This window comes from Hoplias malabaricus, chromosome 16, assembly GCF_029633855.1.
Source record: "Hoplias malabaricus isolate fHopMal1 chromosome 16, fHopMal1.hap1, whole genome shotgun sequence".
Classification (NCBI taxonomy): Eukaryota; Metazoa; Chordata; class Actinopteri; order Characiformes; family Erythrinidae; genus Hoplias; species Hoplias malabaricus.
In genome coordinates, this window is record NC_089815.1 from 22,133,206 (window position 1) to 22,156,969 (window position 23,764).

Genomic DNA, 23,764 nt, shown 5'->3' on the forward strand with positions numbered 1-23,764 from the left:
GGAAGCCTGGGCTAGGGATTGAGTCGTAGCCCCTTGAAACCGTTAAAAACAAACGGCCACTAAAAAGGGCAGACAGGAATTTAACTATTTTGCATTTGTTTGTAGCGATTAAACTGTCCTGGTAATGTGAAATACGATAAGATAAAATGAAGATAAAAATTGTTTTTAAACGTCCTCATGCAAAAACACTGACGTAATAAAATGAAAATGATAATAAATTAGTTGACGTTAACTTTAACCAAGTTAACCATATTTGTTAATTAGCTAACATTAAAATGTACCGTTTACTCTTTCTTTTTTATTTTTTTAGGAATTGGGCACAGGTTTGCTCAAACCAACCATATGGAAAGACTGGTACTGGGCTGTGGAGGAGTTTGTACCAGACAGAGAAAATCTAGCTATTTATACTTGGTGTAATGCAGCACCATCCAGTAATTTGGGGTCAACAGGGGTGGGTTTAGTGATACAGAACACACACACACACACACACACACACACACACACACACACACACACCCACACACAAATTATATCAAATGGTTCACATATTGAGATAGTGGTAAAAATACTGCAATAAATAATACTGCAATCTTGATAAAACGTAAAATTATTCACATTATTCTTTAAACAATCCTTCATTTTCAAGTACAGTCATTGTATATGTTGCATCTGGTAATGTACATTTCCAGAAAAATTGTGGCTTTTTGAAAAATGCAATAAAAACCAGAATCAGATTTTTTTTTTCTTTTTATTATTATTCTTTTATTAACTGAAAAAAGGAACAAAGATTATTTCCACAATTTTCACTGACCAACATTTGTGTTTGTAAATATTGACAAATTATAACATGTGTTTTGTAAATATGAACAAATTTAGAATCGGATGACTGCAAAACACACCAAAACATTAAAACAAAAGAAGAATGAAAGGTTTAATAGACATTTTATGTCACATGGTTTGGAAGCGTTACATTATAAGCGGAAGTATTTAAAAGTTAAAGAAGTAGCCTAAACCTAAATCTCAGGTTTGAAAACAAAAATAAATTGCTAATTATGTTATGTAAATATAAATGTTGCTAATCATTTTATAACAAAAACTTCTCTCATGACTTGTCTAATTGTTCAAACATAAGTTCTGTACAACATGCATTTGTAGACGCAGAATATGTGCTTGACTGACCTGCTTGCAGTTCAGATCTGTTTTCTATGGCACCTCATAAAGAGGAGACTCAGGCACTGGCAGCCACAAGCTGTTGAGTAGCGGAAGTGATGTATCAATCAAGAACAGGCGAAAAAAACTCTGCTTGCAGAACTTTAGCAATTAGTATTTTCACTTCCCAAATGAGTAAAGTGTAATTTAAAGGGAAGGTGAGTAACACAGGTATAAATGCCTCTGTCTCAACCTTTTTTTAGAATGTGTTGCAGGCGTCAAATTCTACATATGTTTATTGTTATGTTATTTATGTTACATTTAAATAAACATTTATGTTATTTTTATTTAAAAAATATTTATTCATACAATAGATTTTTTATATGCCCGAATTATATAGTTATATGTAAAAATGTAGCATAATTCTGTTTGAACTCTAAACTCTAAATTTCAGCAGAATCTGAAAAAAGAACCCCACATGAATTAATTCTTTACACATTCATAAAATACATCTTTGCAATTAACAGGAGAAAGCAAGGAGATTTTAATAGTGATAACTGAATTTTGGGAAAAATATCATTTCCCAAACATTTTTTAAGTTTTAAAGCTAACAGCTGGGTGCAGTGCTGGGGTTGTTAAGTGTACTGACCTTGTTTGTTTTATTTGTACTTTGCCACAAGTGTGAACTTTGTACTAAAGTGACCAGAAGCCCACAGCTTGTCCCATTTTCTGTGACCACTCAAAATGTCTTTGGAGTAATGCAGAGGTGTCGCAGGTTAAGCTCATCAGGTGCATTGATATTTTAAAACTCACCATATGGCTTTTTGTAAGACAATTTTTTAATAGGCCCTCTTTTCTTTTTAGATCTCTGTGTTGTGAATTAATCACGTCACTGCTGACAAAAATAATGGAGTAGCAATGAGTAGCGCAGCTCCACAGACTTCCAAAGATTTGGACCGAATTTTCTTATCTATCACTAAATACACAATGTTTTTTCGTAAGTGACATGGGTCTGTTTACTGGATTTGGCTAATCATTTAGCTGTGCAACCGTATGGATATTGACCTTTAATGAAATAATTACTTGCGCTTTTGCAGCTGAAAAAAAGTTGCAAAAACTATTACAACAGATATTAAACATTCAAAGCATACATCCATAACCTATTTTGACATCTGCAGGCTATTTAAATACGGGCATATTAAAAAAAAGAAAAACGGATAAATCATCCAGCATGTTTTTTCATGTTCATTTTAGTTACTTAGGCTTTAACATCTAGTTTCTCAGGCTAATAAGGTATCACTCATTTTGCAAACCTTGCTATTAACAGCATTGTCATTTTTCTATAACTGTCAGAAACATTATGTGATTAAATTAAAAATTCTGAGAAATAAGTCAGGTATAAGGAGCCAGACAACGATTTGCAGTGTAACTGAGAAGTGGAGTGTGTTGCTGAAGTCATACAATCCTATAGATTTTAGGCAATATATACTCAGTCCTCTGGCACATCAGGACCAGATTGTTATTAGTATTTGAATGCTGAATCAGTTGTGCAAGAACCTGTTTATTCAGAATAGGGCCTGTAGTTTCACAATTAGAATGATCATGAAAATGATCCATCCGGAGGAAGTTCCCACACCCATATTGTGTTAGGGCTTATGGACCCGTACTGTAAACTAAAGCCATATGCAGCCATTTTTGGCTTGTACACAGTTCAATCAAACAATTGTTATTTATGACAAATACCATTTCAATTTCAAGTTCCAGACCTACTATAAATTTCCATCTATATTTACTGAGTGTATAAAAGAAAGAGATCTAGGTCTACTTTTTTTGTGTCCAGCAGTTTGTGGGGGAAAAGGTATGCTTAGAGTATAAGAATAATAATGTTTATACAAAAAAAAGTTTTGGTATTTCTATACTAAATAAACCAAACCTTTTAGGTTTTAATGTCAAAATTAGTTGGTCAAATTGCCCTTTGCTTTTAACATATCTATCTTGCGAACGCAGACATGACTCATTACATTTTGCAAAAATAACAGCCCGAGAAGTGTTGCATCACTTAGATTTAGTCTTGCTGCAATCCTGCTACACTATGTTAACAATAACAAACACCTCTAACATTGGGTGAAGTACTGAGGTTCTGTTCATATCAAGTTTCGCATACAGTTGTGTGCAAGTGGGCTGTTCCAACTCGATAACTGATTAACTAAGGATTCTTATTGATCCACAGTGGTCTATGCTATTACTAAATCAGAAAGAATTCACAAGGATCCCTAAGCCGAGACTGAGAAAGGCTGGGAGCTAAAATGCAAGGGGTCTTTCAAAGCTTAATTTTTTCCCTTTTGGTATGTTCCTTTACTTCTGCACAAGGTAATGTGTTTATACATATTGTGTTCATTATTATGACAGTATACGCCACTTTGTGCAATGACAGCACTGTTTAACTATTTTTATCACCACAGACATATTTCTTGAATGTTCTATGCGTTTGAGTGTTTCTTTTTTGTTTGTTTTTTTTTACATAAGAGCTAAGGAAGGGAAGCAATCCTATGCAGTGTTACAAGTTGTGCTGTGTAATCTTTTTTACTCTTTTGATCTCATATAACCACTATCTTTGCACGTTGTTTTCTTGACCATATTAATTAGCACATTTTTAGACATGAGCTTCATTTCAAAAATATATTTTTTAGGCTAAACAAATCTGAATGTGAATATTATGTTATGTATTATTTTTCTGTCAAAATTAAGTATCCTTCCATTATGTTTTTCAGACTGTCTCCCAGGTGATATCAAGATTGAAAATGCTCTGAAAACAGGTCTCAAGGGAACGTATACATCTGGGGAAAAACTGAGATTGAACTGTGCCACAGGTCACACTGGATTCATTAAACTTTCTTGTGACAATGGCGTTTGGTCAAGGGAGGCAGACAGAGGTTGCAAAAGTAAGTGTACCATGGTAAGGAGATATTTATGACAAGCTGCGTGATATACTTAAACTGGAGATTTCATGCTGTTTTTGAAATGAATTCCCCCAGAAAGGCCGTGTGGTCACCCCGGAGACACACCAAATGGAGACTTTACACTACTGGGGGAGACGGAGTTTGTGTATGGAGCTAAAGTGGAATACAAATGCAGGACAGGGTAAGAAATGTTGTGCAGGAAAGCTGGTCATATTCTTTCCTAATTTACGTTCTTTACTTTGCTTTTTTTTCCAGTAATAGATCTGACTGATTTGTTTACTCAGTATATTAACAATGCAGCAGTGAATTATACAACCAAACCCTGTCCAAGAGAAAAAAGTAATTTAACATAGCCAGTGTCAGCTACAGTGAAACTAAATGCATTATTTGATATTTATTTGTAAAAAAGTGTATGCACATAAATATATCCTCATGTGAGCCATTCTTCAACATTACTATTAGCTCCTGACTCTAGGGCTGTCGCAATAACTGCAATGTTGTAATATCATGCTATTAACCAGCCAACGTCTGATTAGGCTGACAGGGAATGAATATTTTGATGGTAGTCATTCAGCATCAGTACCTGGCTCTAATTATATTATAAACAAATAGTCCTTAATCTAATATGTTCAAATAATTATATTTATGATAATATTCAATAATAATGAAATGTAGTTACACTGACATAAAAACATTTAACAGTTGTGGGATAAATATTATATTCCTGCACTTTATCAGTGCTTTAGCGAGACTGAAAATCCTACAAATTATGTCACAACAATATCAAAAGTATAGTAGTGTTCTCCGGCACAGTACAGAACAGGATGGTGTGCTGACAGAATCAGAGTTGTCTTTATTATATCTACAGTGAAAATGTCCTTGTAAAATATACTTGAGTGTGTTTACATTTTCCGATCATTTTTTTCCAAGGTATTTAATGGTCAGCAGGGAAAATACTCGTCACTGTCGTAGCCAAGGGTGGGACAACTCTGTCCCTATCTGCGAAGGTAAAGAACAGGTTAATCTCTTTTTTCATTGGCATTGATCATGAACATATTAATTTCATAATGTTAAAGTATTTAAGGTAATGTTCTAACACTTAGTGTATTATATTTAATTAGGATATTAAATCTGTCTAAATTGAGTGATACTTACTGATATAGAGCGGTGTGAAAAAGTGTTTGCCCCCTTCATGATTTCAAATTTTTTTGCGTGTTTGTCACTTTTAAATAAATCTCAAACAAATTTAAATATTAGTCAAAGACAACACAAGTAAACACAATGCAGTTTTTAAATGAAGGTTTCTATTATTAAGGGAGAAAACAAATCCAAACTAACATGGCCCTGTGTGAAAAAGTGTTTGCCTCCTAAACCTAATAACTGGTTGGACCATCCTTAGCAGCAACAACTGCAATCAAGTGTTTGCAGTACCTTGCAATGAGTCGTTCACAGTGCTGTGGAGGAATTCTGGCCCACTCATCTTTGCAGAATTGTTGTAATTCAGCTGCATTGGAGGAGCATGAACCGCCTTTTTAAGGTCATGCCACAGCATCTCACTTTATTTTTCTTCAGCCATTCAGAGGTGGACTCAAGTTCGTTTCAGCTTGAGGTCGCGAACAGACGGCCGGACATTCTCCTTCAGGATTTTTTGGTAGACAGCGGAATTCATGGTTCCATTTATCACAGCAAGTCTTCCACGTCCTGAAGCAGCATAACAGCCCCAGATATCACACTACGCCCACCGTATTTTACTGTAGGTACGATGTTCTTTTTCTGAAATGCGCTGTTACTTTTATGCCAGGTGTAATGAGACACACCTTCCAAAAAGTTTCACTGTTGTCTCGTCAGTCTAAAGAGTTTTTTCCCTAAAGTCTTGGGGATAAACACTTTTTTACACCACTGTATAATGTAAAGGTTTGGTGAGTTTCATTTATAAGACTCTCTTCTGTAATGTTCATTTAACTTATTCATGGACGTTGTGGGGCTGTAAGCCTCCTCTAAATGTTCTTTAGCTCCCTGCCCCAACCCCAAATTCTTTCATGTCTGTCTGTAATGAAACATAGGTGCACTAGGACCTGGGTGAGCTGCTGCTTACTGCATGTCTCTTTGATGCCACTGGCTATATATCAGTATTGCTTTCTTGACAGAATATGCACCCGTGTATGCGGGAGAAATTGTAATACGTTTCCTAATGGCGAGTGTCATTTCAAGAAAAAAATAAAGGAAAAAACATTCATTTAATACCAGTTACAATCTGTAATTAACCAAATAGACAGCCTGATGTATAGACAGCAAATAGACATCACTGATGCACCTGATGCAAATAGACAGCCCACTGATGCACTAGTGGAATAGTATTATAGTAGCACAGGAAATCTGATTATTGATGAGTGTAAAGTAAGTCTGCTGAAAAAGCCAGTTAAAATGTTCATGCTTTAAACACTGCAGTATTTAGGGCAGACTGAATTGATGTTTATGTTCTTTCATTATGACTGTATGACATTATGACTGTATATTCTACAGATACCTGTATATAATAAGCAAATAGTTGTTCACAACCCAGTTTGGTTTTTCTGCCTGTAAATGAATATTCAACATTTTTTTGTAAATAAAAGTTTGCTGCTATGAGGCAACTACCCCTAGACCCCCCTGGTTAAAGCTTTTCCCCCCAATCATCAAATTTCTAGTGATGGCCCTAACCCATATCTTACAGGTAAGTTAGTATGTTTTTGTGCAAAAGGACTTACAGCTAAAACTGGAAGGTCATATACACATCTTTTATATTCAGAGCATACAAAATCTATATCAGAGCATAAACATTTTATATCATTTAATTTTATGGGGATGTCTCTTGAAAAGCTCTTTGAAGTTTCTATGAATCCTCTCAATCTGATCCTGAGAACAGTTACTCAGAGAACCAACCTATATATATTTGTAGTTTTAGAGACTGTATATGTATTTTATAATCTGTGTAATCTTAAATAATTTAAATCTATTCTATAACACAATCTCATTCATTTGTTCTGTTTTTGTAGTGGTAAAGTGCCCAGCAATTCAGACTTCTGGAGATTTGATTGCAACTGGCAACACAGAGGACCCAAGCTTTGATGATGTTATTCACTTTGAGTGCACCTCGCCTCAGTTGATGTTGGATGGAAAGGCAGACATATTTTGTACCTCAAGTGGGACTTGGAGTGCAGAATTTCCAAAATGCACAGGTTGATGGTCTAATATTGCTGTGTATGGTATCAGAATCAGTTGCTCTGTTTCAGTATAGTTGCTGATATATAATATTTTTCCTCACATTAATTAAATATTGGATGTGTAGGCTACAGTTTTATTTGTTGCCATCAATCGGTTTGGAATATTATAGTTGTATTCTATGGAATACCTATAAATTAATTTATTTTCTACATGCATTTATACAGAATTGGGTGTATAAACTACATTTTAGCACATAAAATCTTATTCCACCCGAGATACACTTGATTTTAAAATCAACATGTCCCCTGACATTCTTTTATTTACTTGTTCTACTTGTTTAGCATATACTAATAAAATGTTGAATGCTTTCACTGGTTTATAATCAAATTCGTGCAAACATTTCTTGCAGAAATAAAATGTTCTCCACCTAAAATAGCACATGGTAAAGTTACTGATGGTAAGCCTGAATACAAGGAGAATGAGATGTTAAAATATGAATGTGACGAAGGCTACAAGACCAGACGTGGAACCCCGAAATGCCTTAAAACTGGCTGGAGCATAACACCAGACTGTGAAGGTAAATTCTCTCTTGTTAAATATGCTTCTTACTGTTACTTTACAGTGTGGTGAAACTAAGGTCAATTGACTATAGACGAAAATGAGATGATTTTTGTTCCAATTATACTACAGAGGACTGATCAGTTCTTCTGTGATTTGGCTAATGCAGAGAGGCGATCAATGATCCATTTGTGAGACAGATTTTTCTGTCAAGTCTGACAGCATCTGACTCAGACCATACATAACACATAGTGTGTCTCGGGCGGCACGGTGGTGCAGCAGGTAGTGTTGCAGTCACACAGCTCCAGGAACCTGGAGGTTGTGGGTTCAATTCCCGCTCTGGGTGACTGTCTGTGAGGAGTTGGTGTGTTCTCCCCGTGTCCGCGTGGGTTTCCTCTGGGTGCTTTTTGGACTCCCACAGTCCAAAAACACACATTGGTAGGTGGATTGGTGACTCCAAAGTGTCCGTAGGTGTGAATGTGTGTGTGTGTTGCCCTGTGAAGGACTGCGCCCCCTCCAGGGTGTATTTCCCGCCTTGCGCCCAATGATTCCAGGTAGGCTCTGGACCCACCGCAACCATGAATTGGATAAGCGGTTACAGATAATGAATGAATGAATGAATAACGTGTCTCATTGGGGAAGCAAATTAAACATTTAACAGCTATAAATTGAAAGAATGCTTCAGATTATATCATCCAGCCAAGTACAGTAAGTAGAAGAAGCTAAAAACAAAATGGATTTTCTGTACTTATACATAAGTGTTTCAGTAAGCGATATAGAAGTAAAAGGACAATATTGGACATTGGAGTCAAAAGCTGCCAGCTGGACACAGGTGAAAAAAATCCTTTTTTAAAGGTTTTTAATGTGTGGACCCAGATAAATTGGCTCCCAGTGTGTTTGGCTGAAATATATATTGATGGTATAGATAAATAATTGGTAAGATTAAGACATATTAATCAATCCTGCTTGACTGCCTAATTTAAAGAGGAACCACATTTCCACAGTTTAGAAGCATAATAATGGAAAGAAGCCTTGGGATTAACCTTTTGCAAACTAATTATGACACAATATATTTTTTCTGCCTGCTTTTGTTCCTATTGTAAAAGTATGATGCTAAATAACTGAAAACTGCAGCATGTCCACTAGAGACAAGCTCTGCTTTTAGTGACTTGTAATGTGAAGACAGGATGAGAAGGCCAGCTCCACTCTGTTTTGTCTCTTTTATTCTCTGTTTTGTCTCTTTTTGTCTGCAACAGAAAAGGTTTGTTTGCTTGAGTCCGTCAGATACGGGGTTGAAAGCACAAGTCCAACAGGAAAAAACGTCTTCAGAATTGGAGAGACTGTAACAATCACCTGCTCAGAAAAATACTGGGGGATTTTCACAAAACAAAACACACAAATGATTAAGTGCCTGGACAGTGGAGAATGGGAGACCCCTCCTGTGTGTGAAGGTGTGTGAAAGTTAAGACATTTAAAATGCAAAATATATTTTTTAGGTTTTTCAGGTAAAACTTACACTAATGAAAACTTAAATATATTTGCAGAAATTCAATGTGATATTCCTATGGATCAGCATGTGCGGAATCCTCGGTATTATTTTAGTAGGGATAGAAAACTCGGGACTCGTGTGTCATACTATTGTGAAGATGGTTATAAGCAAAAAGCTACATATGCCACATGTACAAAAAACGGCTGGACTCCAAATCCACTGTGTGAGGGTAAGTCCCTGTCTTTTGGAGCACGCAGAAAATTCACACTGCTTTTATTTTAAAGAAGAGAATTGTGGAATATGTCTTGCCTTTGTCTTTCAGAACCTGGGTGTCCTGAGCTAACAGTTGAAAATGCAAGAATCCTGAGGAAATCAGAACGTCCTTATAAACCAGGTGCACGTATTGAATACCAGTGTTTGCCTGGATATGAACCTGAGAAGAAGTTCACCATCACCTGTGGTTGGGACAGTGAATGGCAGTCAGTGAAATCCTGCACTGGTAAATACTGATTTGTTAATAATTTGGAGATAATATTTTCCACTTGGCAGAGCCACTTGTTAATGTACAAAATTTCAGAAGATTGGTAAATATGTAAAAAATAAATTTAAAGAAATTTTATGCCTTATGAATGCACTTATGTGTCATGTGAATATTCTGTCTTTAAAATAATGTCAAACTAGTGTTACTTTTGTAATGACAAAACTCATATGTGTTCACTTTAACACTGTAAAATTTAATGCACATTTTAAGATGATGGACAACAGAAGGGGAGAAGGACAGATTATTAATTGAAAGTCAATTTGAACACTCCGACTCCTGCATGTGTGCAGTCCATAACCTGCATGTGTGCAGTCCATAGACATCGGTGCTGAATTGGCCGCTTCAGCCTTTTGTTGCAAAGTCAATGTGTCCGCTGTCTATAAAAAAATAAAAGCAAAAATGGAGCTGTGTATATTCTGGTGTAAATCCACAATAACATTTGCATTTTAATGAGTTATTTTTATATTCAATGTTTTTTTACCTGTGAGGCGTACAAAAAATTTTGACTCTAGATACTTCAAAGAGGTGTGTCTATTGGCATTAAGCTTAAGCCAATGTGGAAAATAATTAATCGTCTTTAAGTATTGTAAAACTCATGTTTGTCGAGCATGATTTTTGTTTACTTTCCTTGGTTAATACATGTGGAAATGCCCATTTATAATTATATGTACATGGAATGTGTAGAAGATTATTTTTATAATGTAGGAATTGCTTTTTCTTTCTATGTCCGTATCATTTTAGCTTTTATACTCCTGGTTGTTCACATTGTAATAATGAAAATATAATGCAAATAATACATTTTTCATTTTACATATTTGAACATTATTGTGAAAAATCTGTTCTCCCCGTGTCCGCGTGGGTTTCCTCCGGGTGCTCCGGTTTCCTCCCACAGTCCAAAAACACACGTTGGTAGGTGGATTGGTGACTCCAAAGTGTCCGTAGGTGTGAGTGAATGTGTGTGTGTGTCTGTGTTGCCCTGTGAAGGACTGGCGCCCCCTCCAGGGTGTATTTCCCCGCCTTGCGCCCAATGATTCCAGGTGGGCTCTGGACCCATCGCGACCCTGAATTGGATAAGCGGTTACAGATAATGAATGAATGAATGAATGTGAAAAATCTGGGTGGCAGCAGGTAGTGTCGCAGTCACACAGCTCCAGGGACCTGGAGGTTGTGGGTTCGATTCCCGCTCCGGGTGACTGTCTATGAGGAGTTGGTGTGTTCTCCCTGTGTCCACGTGGGTTTCCTCCGGGTGCTCCGGTTTCCTCCCGCAGTCCCAAAACACAAGTTGGTAGGTGGATTGGCAACTCAAAATTGTCCATAGGTGTGAGTGTGTGAGTGAACGTGTGAGTGTGTGTGTTGCCCTGTAAAGGACTGGCGCACCCTCCAGGGTGTATTCCCGCCTCACGCTCAATGATTCCAGGTAGGCTCTGGACCCAGATAAAGAATGAATGAATGAATGAATGAATGAATGAATGTGAAAAATCTACAAATACAAATCAAATAGTGAAACACTGGCAGTTAATGTGCTTTTTTGGGTTTTACAGCAGTGAAAGTATACAGACACCAAGTTTACATGAAGGAGGCATCTTTCCAGTACAGTCCTTGGAGATGGTGCATTATGAGAAATTGCCTGGTCCTATATGGCAGCGACATTAATGCATGATCAAGCAGCCAGTGCGGCATCTATATATTTTTGAAGTGGTAAAATCAGTTAAATCCCCTCGCTTAAGAGACTGTAAAGAAAACAATTAAAAATCTTAGATACCACCCAATGTGGTGTATATTACTCATTCCATTTGATTTTGTTAAGTTATTTTATTGTAATATAAAAGGCCTTTTTCTTCCTAGTATTAAGGTCTTCATGTCCAAAACCTAGAACGGACATAAGCAACGGCTTCATTAAAGAACCAGAAAATGTTGCAGACCATTACCCAGATGGGTATAAAGTTGAAAATGAATGTTCAAAGGCATTGAAGTTTGAGGGAGAAAAAACAGTCTCCTGTCTACACAAAAAGCATACATAAATCTGAGATAGAATATTGTGCTCTTATATTTTGTATGTTTTGTGCTGTCACTGACGTGCCAAAGTCAGATAGCAAATTGATTATGAAGTGCTGTTACTTCCGGAGAAGGCTTGGGAATGCCCACACCTATATAAGTTGAGTAATGTTGAACACTAGGCAGCGTGCTCATGAGAAGGCGACATGAATGTTCAGAGTTTGAACAAGGCATGATGGGGTGCCAGAGAGATGGTACATCCCATTTCCGAAGTTGTGCAAGCATTTAACATTCCTCAGTGAAAAGTATATACCAAAAATAGGCCATAAAAGGCATTATCACCCCCAGTGAACACTGCAGTGGCTTAAATATTATGACTAGTGGTTGCAGGCTAGAAATGTCCATGCCGACAGATAAGCGATTCTGGCAGAAATCACTCCCACATTCAGTGCAGGAGGCTCTTTAACTTCCATGGGATATGGAATATGGGAGCAGAAGACTCACCAGTGGGTTTGAAGGGTCCATGGCTGTATGGCGTCTGTGCCATACACAACAGTAACATTAGCCAAAAGCACCTGGTACTGTGACTTATCAAACCCTGCCACATGTTGCCAGTTCTCTAGGGTCCAGTCAGTAACCTCACGAATCCAAGTGAGGTGCTGTGCCATGTATTATAGTATTAACAGATGCACTCTGGTGGGTCGTCACTTGAAGTAATGCCACTTCATATTTAATTTACATACTGCTGTCCCTTGACTTCTTCCATGTTAGTGTATTAGTTTCCTCTAAGGCAGACAGCCGGTTTTGTTTTGTTTTGTTTTTTTATTCCAGCTAAACAGGACAAATGTGCTGCATTCAGCTTGACTCATGGACTCGTACAGTACAAAAAAGTCACAGATGATTCCAGCCAATCTCAGCATATTTACTATGCGTGTGAGGCAGAATATAAAACTTTAGAGGACACATGGTGGGGAGAAACAAGCTGCAGCCAGGGTGTATTTTCTTATACGCCACAGTGTATCAGTGAGTCTTTTTCCTTTTCCAATTATATATATATATATATATATTTTTATATATATATATATATATATATATATATATATATATATATATATATATATATATATATATATATTTTTTTTTTTTTTAAGTGCCCTCTGCAAGAAGAATTTACTAACTCTTTGTCTTTTTGGTCTTCTAATTGACAGGTAAATATGACTGTGGCCATTTTCCCACTATTCCTCATGGAGAGCTAAACGCTCTAACACCAAATAAAGTCTATCGACATGGGGACTGGGCTGCTTTACAATGTGATTTGGGTTACAAAGCAGTGCAGTCCTACATCACATGTGAAAATGGACAATGGACAACCGGGGAATGTAAACGTAAGTCAGATTTGCCTATGTTCCACTAAATAACTAAATAAGGTTTTTTAGATCTGAATTGATGATGGAATATTAATGATAAATACATTTTGACATTTAACTGCAGCAAGGTCTGCAGGCACGTATGAACAATCCTCAGCACATTGCAGGACTGTAGCCATTCTACTAAAAAGTGCAGTACTTTTCTCCCAAAACTGGTGGACATTTTCATCACAATAAAATGGTTCTCTGGGGAATTGGTGTTAATATTCCTTTATTAACCACAAAAATTAAGCAGGTCGGCTTTCCCCTGCCCCTTGTTCTAAAATATTTCCACTAGACTCTAAAGAATTTTGTATCTGGACGTTACGGAGTTTGAGACATTCTAAATCACATTCATGTCTAGCCATGTTCACTCGTTAAAAGCTCTGATCCAAATGTTTATTGGCTTGTGTATCTAACATTACTTCTTATTTATTTTAAGGATGTTTTATCTGTAGAATAATATTGTGGTGGCTGCTCCATGAACTGACTCACACAATTGAGAACAATAGAGTTTTTCTTTCATTTAATTCAGAAAGTTTTGGGCTATAACTGAGTTGCTTACACAAGAGTTGTGTTCTTGTCTTTGATCGGATTGTATTCCTTTCTTCTGCTTTCACAAAAATATATTTTATGCAAAATAGGTGACACTTGTGGGCCTCCTCCACGGGTTGAAAATGCTGTTGTCGCATCCTACAATGAAGAAACTTATGCAATTTCTGCGACCTTTCAGTGTCGAGAACATTTTACAATACCTAAGAATCCGACAATTTTCTGCGTAAAAAAGTGGGATCCAGCACCCACTTGTGAAAGTGAGTACATGTTCTTGTTATTATTATTATTATTATTATTATTATTATTATTATTATTATTATTATTATCATCATCTTAGGATTATTTTTCCTGCAATTGTTATGTTTGAAATGCATGCAAATGTTGCTAACTGCCATCTGTTCTGCACATTGAAGTTGTTCTTAACCATCATTTTAATTATGCGTTTACTTCATAGTTGAAAAATCTACATGTTTAAAACCTCAAAAGGAGATCATCAATGGCTCTGTTTTAGAACCTCTCAAATTAAAAGATTACTATGGAAAAATGCAAACTGTGCCATATAAATGTTTAGAGGGATTCAGTTTTGAAACAGAAACATATGCCCAGTGTAATGGGGAGAATTGGACTTACCCAAATTGCATACGTAAGTACTGTTTTATATATATATTTTAATAATAAATATTGAATATATTTAAGTAAATATATGGGGTGTCATGGTGGCGCATCAAATAGTGTCGCAGTCACACAGCTCCAGGGACCTGGAGGTTGTGGGTTCAAGTCCTGCTCTGGGGGACTGTCTGTGAGCAGTTTGGAGTGTTCTCTGGATGCTCCAGTTTCCTACCGCTGTCCATAAACACACACTGGTAGGTGTATTGGCAACTCAAAAGTGTCCCTAGGTGTTAGTGAATGTGTGAGTGTGTTTCACCTTGTGAAGCACTGGTGCCCCGTCCAGGGTGTATTCCCGCCTTGCACCCAGTGATTCCGGGTAGGCTCCAGACCCACCGTGACCCTGAACTGGATAAGTTGTTGACAATGAATGAATGAATGAATATTAACACATTTCCCCCTGTTTTTTTTTGTTTTTTTTACCATACGTTCATTCATAAAGGAGTGAAGAACTTTATATTCTTCAGGCAGTTATTATAACCATACACAAGATAAGGTCTATAATATTCTATGTCAATCCATTAGAGCTTCACATAGGGCCCACCCCACTCTCTTCTTACCTGCAGCCACAAAAAATCCTGTTATCACCCATTGTCCCTACACCTACCCACTAAGGTTGCTGTAGCCATTTATGACCCCATCAGAAACCAGCTACCCTTAACAACTAAGGTTACTAACTGAGCCCAGCACATGAGTACCATCCTCACATAGGCACCTCCAGAAGGCTCAACAGTGAAGTCTGGCATCCCAGACCAAATCCACACTGGCCTCCCCGGTGACAAAGACCGCACCTAGCCCCACTGGCACTGTTAATGAATGATCAGTGCCACCAGCTGAACTGCACAAGCAGGGGTGTGGCAGACTTGGCTACAAATCTTCTAACACCTATCTCCACTGGTCTTACATGTGCCTGCCAACCACATTCCCTCACCTCAGCTGCCAAGTCCGCATACTTCAGCTTTTTCCTTTTGAACGCTTCATTTACTGCATCCTCAAATGAAATTGTTAACTCTATGAAGTAAACTATCCATTTAATTTCAGAATACACCACTATGTCTGGTCTCAGTGCAGTTTTTTACCACCATCAATTTCCAAATCGTGCTTCATCTCATCTAACAATATTTATAGCCTGTGCATGCTCTCGGACACCTTCCGCGTTATGCACCTATTAACCAATAAACACAATACCCTACTCACCTGATTATGTCTCCATGTACACTGAGCTTGTGAAAAACTAACCTTACAAGCTGATAGAATATGCTTCAGCATGCCAACATCTGTACATAGTCTACACCTAGGGTCTTCACCTACCCACTTTTCAAGATGTTGCAGCGTTGGAAGGACGTTGGATGTTGCTTCTAGTAAAAAATTAATACGGCTTGCCTCCATTGCCTACAGCTCTTGCCCAGTGACCTTCCACTTCTCTGGATTCTCCCAGCGAAGTCACTTGCCTTGTTTTGCATGTGACGCTGGTGTTGCAAACTGTGCCTCCTCTTCCAAATAAAACTAGCCATCATTCACCTTCTCTCTACTGATGTGGCCTTAACAAAGGCTTTCCACGATTCACCTGACCCAAGGCCTGCTCTTCCACATTGCACTTGGCCAATCACATCCATTATCTCTAATGAGCTCCTGGCAACCTGTACCGCCATTTGTGGATTCCACTTCCTTCCCGTTTTTGTGACTGGTGCTGCTGCTTTTACCACTGCATCATTAGATCCTGACAAACTCATCTTTCGACTCACATTTGCACATTAAAATTCCTCAAATAAACTTGTGAGTGGTAGCTCCAGTACCCCTCTCCCATACCATGTAGCACTACTTAAACACTATGGCACCCCTAGCCACATCCTTATAGCCTTGTTCATAACCCTTTCCATCCTCTCTACTTCTGTGATCGGAACATCATAAACTGTCAACAGCCATCTAATACAAGGCAGTAAGCCTGACAAAACATCCCTGGCAAACATGAAATATCAATTAATAGCTTTCACCAATTCAGCCTTTAGTTCCACCACTTGCTCATTATCATTTAGCACTGCACTATACCATCTACCTAAACTCTTCACTGGTCTCTCTCACTCATCTACCTAAACTCTTCACTGGTCTCTCTCACTCATCTACCTAAACTCTTCACTGGAAGAGACCAACAATATAAACTTTTAAACATGTTAATTTAGCAGTGTAAACACACACACAAACACACAGTTTTCCTGTATTAAAAATTATTTTATCAACATTGTTATATTTGTTCTGGTCAGTTGAACTCTGACACTCACTTAGATCTATCATTCATTCATTCATTCATTATTTGTAAGCGCTTATCCAGTTCAGGGTCGTGGTGGTTTCAGAGCCTACCTGGAATCATTAGGCGCAAGGCGGGAATACACCCTGGAGGGGGCGCCAGTCCTTCACAGGGCAACACACACACTCACACCTACGGACACTTTTGAGTTGCTAGTCCACCTACCAACGTGTGTTTTTGGACTGTGGGAGGAAACCGGAGCACCCGGAGGAAACCCACGTGGACACTAGGAGAACACACTAAACTCCTCACAGACAGTCACCCGGAGCGGGACGGAACCCACAACCTCCAGGTCCCTAGAGCTGTGTGACTGTGACACTACCTGCTGTGCCACCGTGCCACCCTTAGCTCTATCAGTTTATTATTAATTGATTTTAGATATAATTCATTGTTGTTTTAAATTGTAGCATCTCCACAAAAAACAGAAAAAGAAAAAGATGAGCTTGAGCAACCAGGTAAGACTGACAAGAAAAAAAGATAAACTTTTTAAAAACTTTTGCTTCACTGCAGGTTTATCAGCCCAGATCAGTAGGAAATACATGCCCTGTGTGAGAATAAACATTTAAACATGCACCGTAGTTTATTTTATATTGGATCTGATGCTTTGTTTTGTGGAAGATATCCAAAACCTAAAATGTTACATAAATAATCATTTTTGTTCAAAATCACAGAGAATCTTGAGAGTTTCTTGAGTGTATGAGTGCTCTTTAAAAACTCAATCAAAACATAATAGTTTGTTGAATCAAGTAGAAATTAATATTTTTATTGTGAAAGTTTGCAGAAGTGATGTTACTGGAAGGATTAAGAAACCTTTATGTTAATTTTATCAGTAGATTTAAGAGTTATTAGGTGAAAGGGAAAAGCAAAGCTGATATTTTCAAATGTCAGGAAACTTAAGCAAGTAAATGCAAGGTGAAATGTAAGGTAGGTTTTATATTAAAAGGCACTGGATATGTTATTTGAATCAGCCACACTCTTACATTATGTGCCGTGACTAACACACACACACACACACACACACGTTATAAACTGATTGTTTAGAATAAGCTGTTTTCATAGCAGCATTATTTTTGTTTAGATGAAGTAGACAATCCGGGCAAACCTGCAGAATCCTCACGAATCACTGAGAGCTCTGCTGGACGAGATCAGACAGAAGGTAAGAAACTTTTCATGAATTGCCTAAAATATTCTTCTCCATATTGTATTTCCATCATAAATGAAACATTCGTTTTATACAGACTTTAACTTGTGTAATTTTCACATGTTAAATTGTTCTGAATGCATTGTAATTTAAAAACTCTATCCAAACCGGACCTAGGCTGAGCACAAGACCAAAATTGGTCAGACTAAATGAGTTTGATACATATATATATATATATATATATATATATATATATATATATATATATATATATTATATCTTGTTGAGGTGATTGAGAAAAAAGAAAAGTGAAATGATGCTTTGATAACCAGTGCAGAGTGGAGAAGTTATTTCTGAGTCAGTGTATCCAGTGCCAGATTAGACATCATCATCAAGAAAGATTAAGTTATGCAGGAATCCCATGAAGTGGAAAAATATAATATAGTTGAATAAAAAAAAAACATATCAACTTAATTATATAGCAGTAACAATATAAAAATAGATATTTTTAATTTAGTAACTTTGCAATTTTTATATATATATATACACATACATACATAAAACCTTGCGAATATATCTATAGGTATTCTAGCTGAAATTATTATTTGTTCTGACACTTAAGCTGGTGGTTAAGTTTTTTAAGGTTTATAAATGGTCTAAAATCTGTTTATTAATAGTTATTCATTATTTTGTTAATACATTAATAGTCATTAATGATCAGTTATAACACATAAATAGAAAAGGCAACAGTGACATGATGTTTGCCAAATAGTGATCAATTAAAGTTAAATCTGAGATTTTGCTGGATACTGATCTCACTTTGTCATCTCCATCACTCCAGCATTAAGCTTGTAGGCTTCATCACATATTTGTTGATAAGTTTAACCATTTAATGAATAAACCACCAACAGAGTGTCTTTTTATACATTAACAATAATGTGGTTTACCTAAACATGTGAAATGACCAAATTCACATTCTCAGTGTTAGGGTTCTCAGCTTATTTTCAGTACATTCTCTGACACTTTGAGTATCAGACAAAAATAGGTCACTGTCACAATTACTGTCTCTGTGTTACAGATGATTATTAATGACTTTTAAAGTATTTACAACCTGATTAATAACCATGTATTAAACAGACATTTAAACCTTTATAAGTCTTCTTTTAAAGTGTTACTCTCTTTTATTAAAAGAAATGCTTATGTCGCTAAATTGCAAGGATGTTTAACGACCCTAAAACTAAAATTTCATTCTGGACAGCTCAATATCATTGACAGCTAAACATCAGTGAAATCCAGGTGACCTGAATTCAGTGTGTGGCTAAACTATAACCATTACACCTAGGTTACAATTCTTTATGTAACATGTACATGTGCTTTTGTGTGTGATAACAGTAAGAAGAGCTGGATGTGGCCGACCTCCATTGATTCCTCATGCAGTACAGGATTTTAAAGAACGATATGAGGAAGATGAAAAAGCTACTTATGACTGTCCTTCATACTACGTGCAGGATGGTGATGCCCACATGGTCTGTAAGCAAGGCAGATGGACAGGAAACGGGAGATGTTTGAGTAAGTATAGATCATTTTTAGAAATCTGACACACTCTGACATTAACCCATGTTTGCTATTATCAAAAAGTTGTAGTATGTTGTCTGTAACGAGTCTGTACTGCCCTCAATAGACTAGGCTGATAACTCAGTTTAATGGCAGCTTCCAATAATAAGGAATATTTAATTATAAGAGAAGTTTAAAGCAGTCCCTGTAAAACTGTTACCTACACAGTACAAAATGGAGATGAAGGGTTATTTTCACCTTCAAATGACTGTATTTTAAATTGAATTATCATGTAAGCTTGTAGTGAGTTTAGACATAATACACAGTTGAGAAAAAGTTTTTTAGCTTCCAGTGTAACAGTAACAATCAGAAAATAAACCAGCAATTTTATTAAATTCATATCTCTGTAACCGAAATGGGTGGTTGGAGGTAGAGGTCTGCGGGACTGATTTTTTAATCCCACCGCTGCCAGCTTCGCTCGAGTTCGTCCGCACCTGCCTGCTCCAGCCAAATATCAGCAACATCTGTCCCACTCCGGCCTGCAGCTAAGACATTAACGGCTGCTCCCGCCCCACAGTTCCACAAATTCAGGGGCGTGGTCACGGGTGGGCCTGGGCCTACCCAAATAGGTCCAAGGCCAACCCAGTCAGACAGAGCTTTTCCCCGTGTACGAGTGCATGTGCACAGACACTTTCTTTCTGACTGTTCCACACTAACTCACATTCCCACAAGTCAGATTCACACCAGGCGGCACATATGATCTTTTTCTTTTCTCTTCTGATCTGTTCTTTTACTATTTCTCTATTGTTTATTTCCTGATTATTTCCTATTCTCTTCTGATGCTTTTTTTTTTGGAAATAGCATACTAATCTCCCCTCAATAATCGGGATGCTGAACCTCTGTATGGATTGTCTTTTATATGGGGATCAAGCAGGTTGGTTCAGTCAGCACTGATTGCAGTGATTAGTGTTGGGAGTCTGGAAATTGGAGTTTAGAGAACTGATGTACTCTCTCTTAGTGTGTCACCTAGGCCCCTTACTCTTGGCCTGTGCTACACCTCGCACCTTAAAAAAACAACAGATAATGAAATAAAAACTGTAGAACATCTTCTGTATTTTTAACAACAAACACAGTGGAGCTGATTATAATAATCTAATAATCTTAATTAAAAGATTTTCTGCACCTCAAACCCTTAATTTCCTTTGGCTAAATTTGAGTCTTTATCTGCTGAACATGATTCTGAATTGCTGGCAATGTGAGATACTGTTTTGGTCATCTCACTAACTTTACACAAGCCTCTTGTGCATGGATAGTAATACAAGTGTAGTTTATCTAATGGATATAACTACACCAGCATAGGTTTCTCTGCTCAGATTTCAGTGTTCAACAAAACGTCGGTTCTCATCTGGTTTTGTACAGGCCTCAAACCTCATTAATCTAAACAGTATCTGTCTCAACATTAACATGTGCCAATACTGCATAACTTTAACAGTCTTCCTGAAAATAGACTGCATTCGGCTTCCTTTCCCCTATTTTAAACATAAAGTTTTTATTTTATTTACAGTGTTAATAGATGTTTTTTTGTTGTTTATTTTCTTTGTGTTTTTCCTAATCTCATTGCATGTTACCTGGCTCTGGCCTGTGTCTTTTTATTTTATTTTACCTTAGATGATGTGATTTATCCTGCTTTGGACCGCAAAAAACATGACAGAATGTATTTGCTCATCACTGAGATTTATAATGTTACCGCAGACATGTTATGGGAGAAAGACATGTTTTCCTTGTCTTTGCCTGTACTATGTATTTTCACAGTTGTTTTATGGATATTTATATATTGATAAAGACATGTTGGGTTTGTTTCAGAACCGTGCACTGTGGATGTTCATGTTTTGGATGCCCATAATATAGAGCTAAAGGTTGGAGGAAGAAGAAAAATCTATTCACCACATAATGATTTTATTACATTTGTTTGTGTACAAGGATATACACACACAGGTGCAGTAGAATTACGTCAGCGCTGTACTGATGGACTGATTCCGTTACCTACTTGTGTATAGTTTTAATTACAGATCTGTGGGAGGTTAAGTTGTTCACTGCTTAAAGACGTGTAACAGTGAAGTCATTACATACTGTCTGAATAAAGTGGATGTTTGTGTAACTGTTGATTCAAAGTTTGAAGAGGTTTTTATTGAACATTCAAAACCACATTCAGATAAAGTTCTATTCAGACATTTATGGACAAATGAATCAAATAAATGATTGTTATGAAACACAAATTGTGTGTTGTGTATTCACATAAAACATCAAAGCAACGTATATTTACATGAAACACTGAATGAAATGCAAAGTTTAAAATATTTTCTTTAAAATTAATATTTAAAAAGAGCCTTCTACACTTTCTGTGGGTGAGTGTTGTTCATTCTTTCATTTATTGTTCATTTAAACAACCGGTCATTTAAAGTTCCCAATTTTGCAAGCAATTAAAAAATACAGCTATCTGCTAAAACATTGTTTGTTTTATTTTTATTTTTTTACATTAGAGGTGCACTTAATAGTGTTAAAATTACAGACTGTAATCTATCTGTTGCTCTAGATAGCCCCATTTCACCCTGTTCTCCAACTTGTGTATATTTCTTCCTTAAACTAAGGACTTTTACTGACTCAAATATGTGTGCTTTATTGTACAAATTACATTATTTGTTTATACACATCTTGCACAGTCAAGCTCCCTCAAGAGGCAGGTCTAAACTGATACATTTACTTTAACTTTATTTAAACACAATCGCTTCTTCATTTAGAATAGTTCATGAGAATAGAGGTCACTCTACTCTAGGCAGTTAATATACATGCACCTGGAGTGCTGAACAGCCACCTTGGCACCCAGGGAGCAGCTGGGGGTTGTTGGAGGTGCCTTGATAACGGGCACTTAATCTGTGGATGTTTAGTGGGGAGAAAATTTTGTTAGCAAGCTAGTATTCATGTAAATCTTGTTCAACAGAATTGATCCTATCTTCCCACTATACTCACTCTCTGTATTTATCTCTGCATGCAAATATCTGTTCACATGGGTATAGCTCTACTGTAAAATATAAAATATGTTTCATTATTATTTCCTATTATTAGGACCCACACTAAAGTGGCACCCTATTATTTTTTATATATATATATTTTTTAAATAAACAATGACATGGGTCTATTTACCGGATTTGGGTAATCATTTAACTCTGCAACTAAAAGGGTACTGACCTTTATTGAAAAAGTTACCAGTGCTAATGCAATTAAAAGCAAATTAATATATTATACTATTAATACTATTGTAATGATTATCAGTAGAAAGAGTCAGGAGACACAGCCATTACTGCACAATTGTGCTCTTTATTACACCCTTACAAGGAATGAGATTAGTTTGGGATTAGGACATGCCAAGTCCCATCAGGTACCATACGCCAGCACACACTTTATACTGACAATGAACCCACACATTACACAACACACAACATACAAAAAGTGTACATTTATGCTATTAACACCCCAAACAGTCCCAACTCTACAACAACTGGAGCAATGCACATATAGCTGCTTCCCCGATTCCCGATTGCCCCAGGACTCCCAATACTCCAAACTATTACTGTTACTAACTACTATTCCAAAAAATTTTGAAATGCAATTTCATACCCCTCCTGAAGTGAACCATACAATGTCTCTTCACTCAGACTCTCACTTATAAAATAACTAGCTTGTTAATCTAGTAACACTAGTCAGATGTGTGTATTACACAAAACCAATCAACGTAATTGAACTAAACATGTTTTATTTTGCAGACAAATTAGGTAATGTCTGTCCCATCTTAGATTAAATTTGCTGAACTTTTTATATATTTGAAGAACTTTTTGTTTGCATTTTATATATATATATATATATATATATATATATATATATATATATATATATATATAGTGGGACCTCGAGTTACGAATTTAATTTGTTCCAGAATCGAGTTTTTAACTGGAACGAATTTTCCCCATTTAAAAAATTGGAAATTGGATTAATTGGTTCCCACTCTCTGACAAGTCCTCAAAATGTCCTAAATTATGAAAAGATGCATGTTTTTCAATATGAAAGACTCACACAAAATGTAAAATTACACAACAAAATAAATAGATGAAAGAACATATACAAAATATATTAAGAAACATGTATAAAATACAGTACAGTAATCTTACCTTGGTGACAGATGAGCG

The 23,764-nt window shown here is 36.7% G+C and overlaps 1 protein-coding gene across 1 annotated transcript; it reads left to right on the top strand.

The window, feature by feature from the left end:
• Positions 1-3,366: 3,366 nt before the first annotated feature.
• On the top strand, positions 3,367-21,997 carry LOC136671414 (complement factor H-like). The gene is made up of 17 exons (XM_066647079.1): positions 3,367-3,519; positions 3,921-4,091; positions 4,185-4,290; positions 5,040-5,116; positions 7,145-7,327; positions 7,723-7,890; positions 9,128-9,322; positions 9,416-9,589; positions 9,683-9,859; positions 12,728-12,919; positions 13,105-13,281; positions 13,947-14,114; positions 14,312-14,500; positions 17,236-17,283; positions 17,907-17,984; positions 19,362-19,538; positions 21,387-21,997. Exons 1-17 carry the CDS (start codon positions 3,456-3,458, stop codon positions 21,578-21,580), a joined length of 2,538 nt encoding a protein of 845 aa, XP_066503176.1. The 5' UTR covers positions 3,367-3,455; the 3' UTR covers positions 21,581-21,997.
• The last annotated feature ends 1,767 nt before the right edge of the window (positions 21,998-23,764 follow it).

What these genes read in the sequence shown, in the direction of transcription:
- LOC136671414 (XM_066647079.1), top strand. Translation starts at nt 3,456, where the DNA reads ATGCAAGGGGTCTTTCAAAGCTTAATTTTTTCCCTTTTGGTATGTTCC. An exon ending in GAATACAAATGCAGGACAGG is followed by an intron (nt 4,291 to 5,039) that starts GTAAGAAATGTT and finishes TTTTTTTCCAAG; the next exon opens with GTATTTAATGGTCAGCAGGG. An exon ending in AGAATTTCCAAAATGCACAG is followed by an intron (nt 7,328 to 7,722) that starts GTTGATGGTCTA and finishes CATTTCTTGCAG; the next exon opens with AAATAAAATGTTCTCCACCT.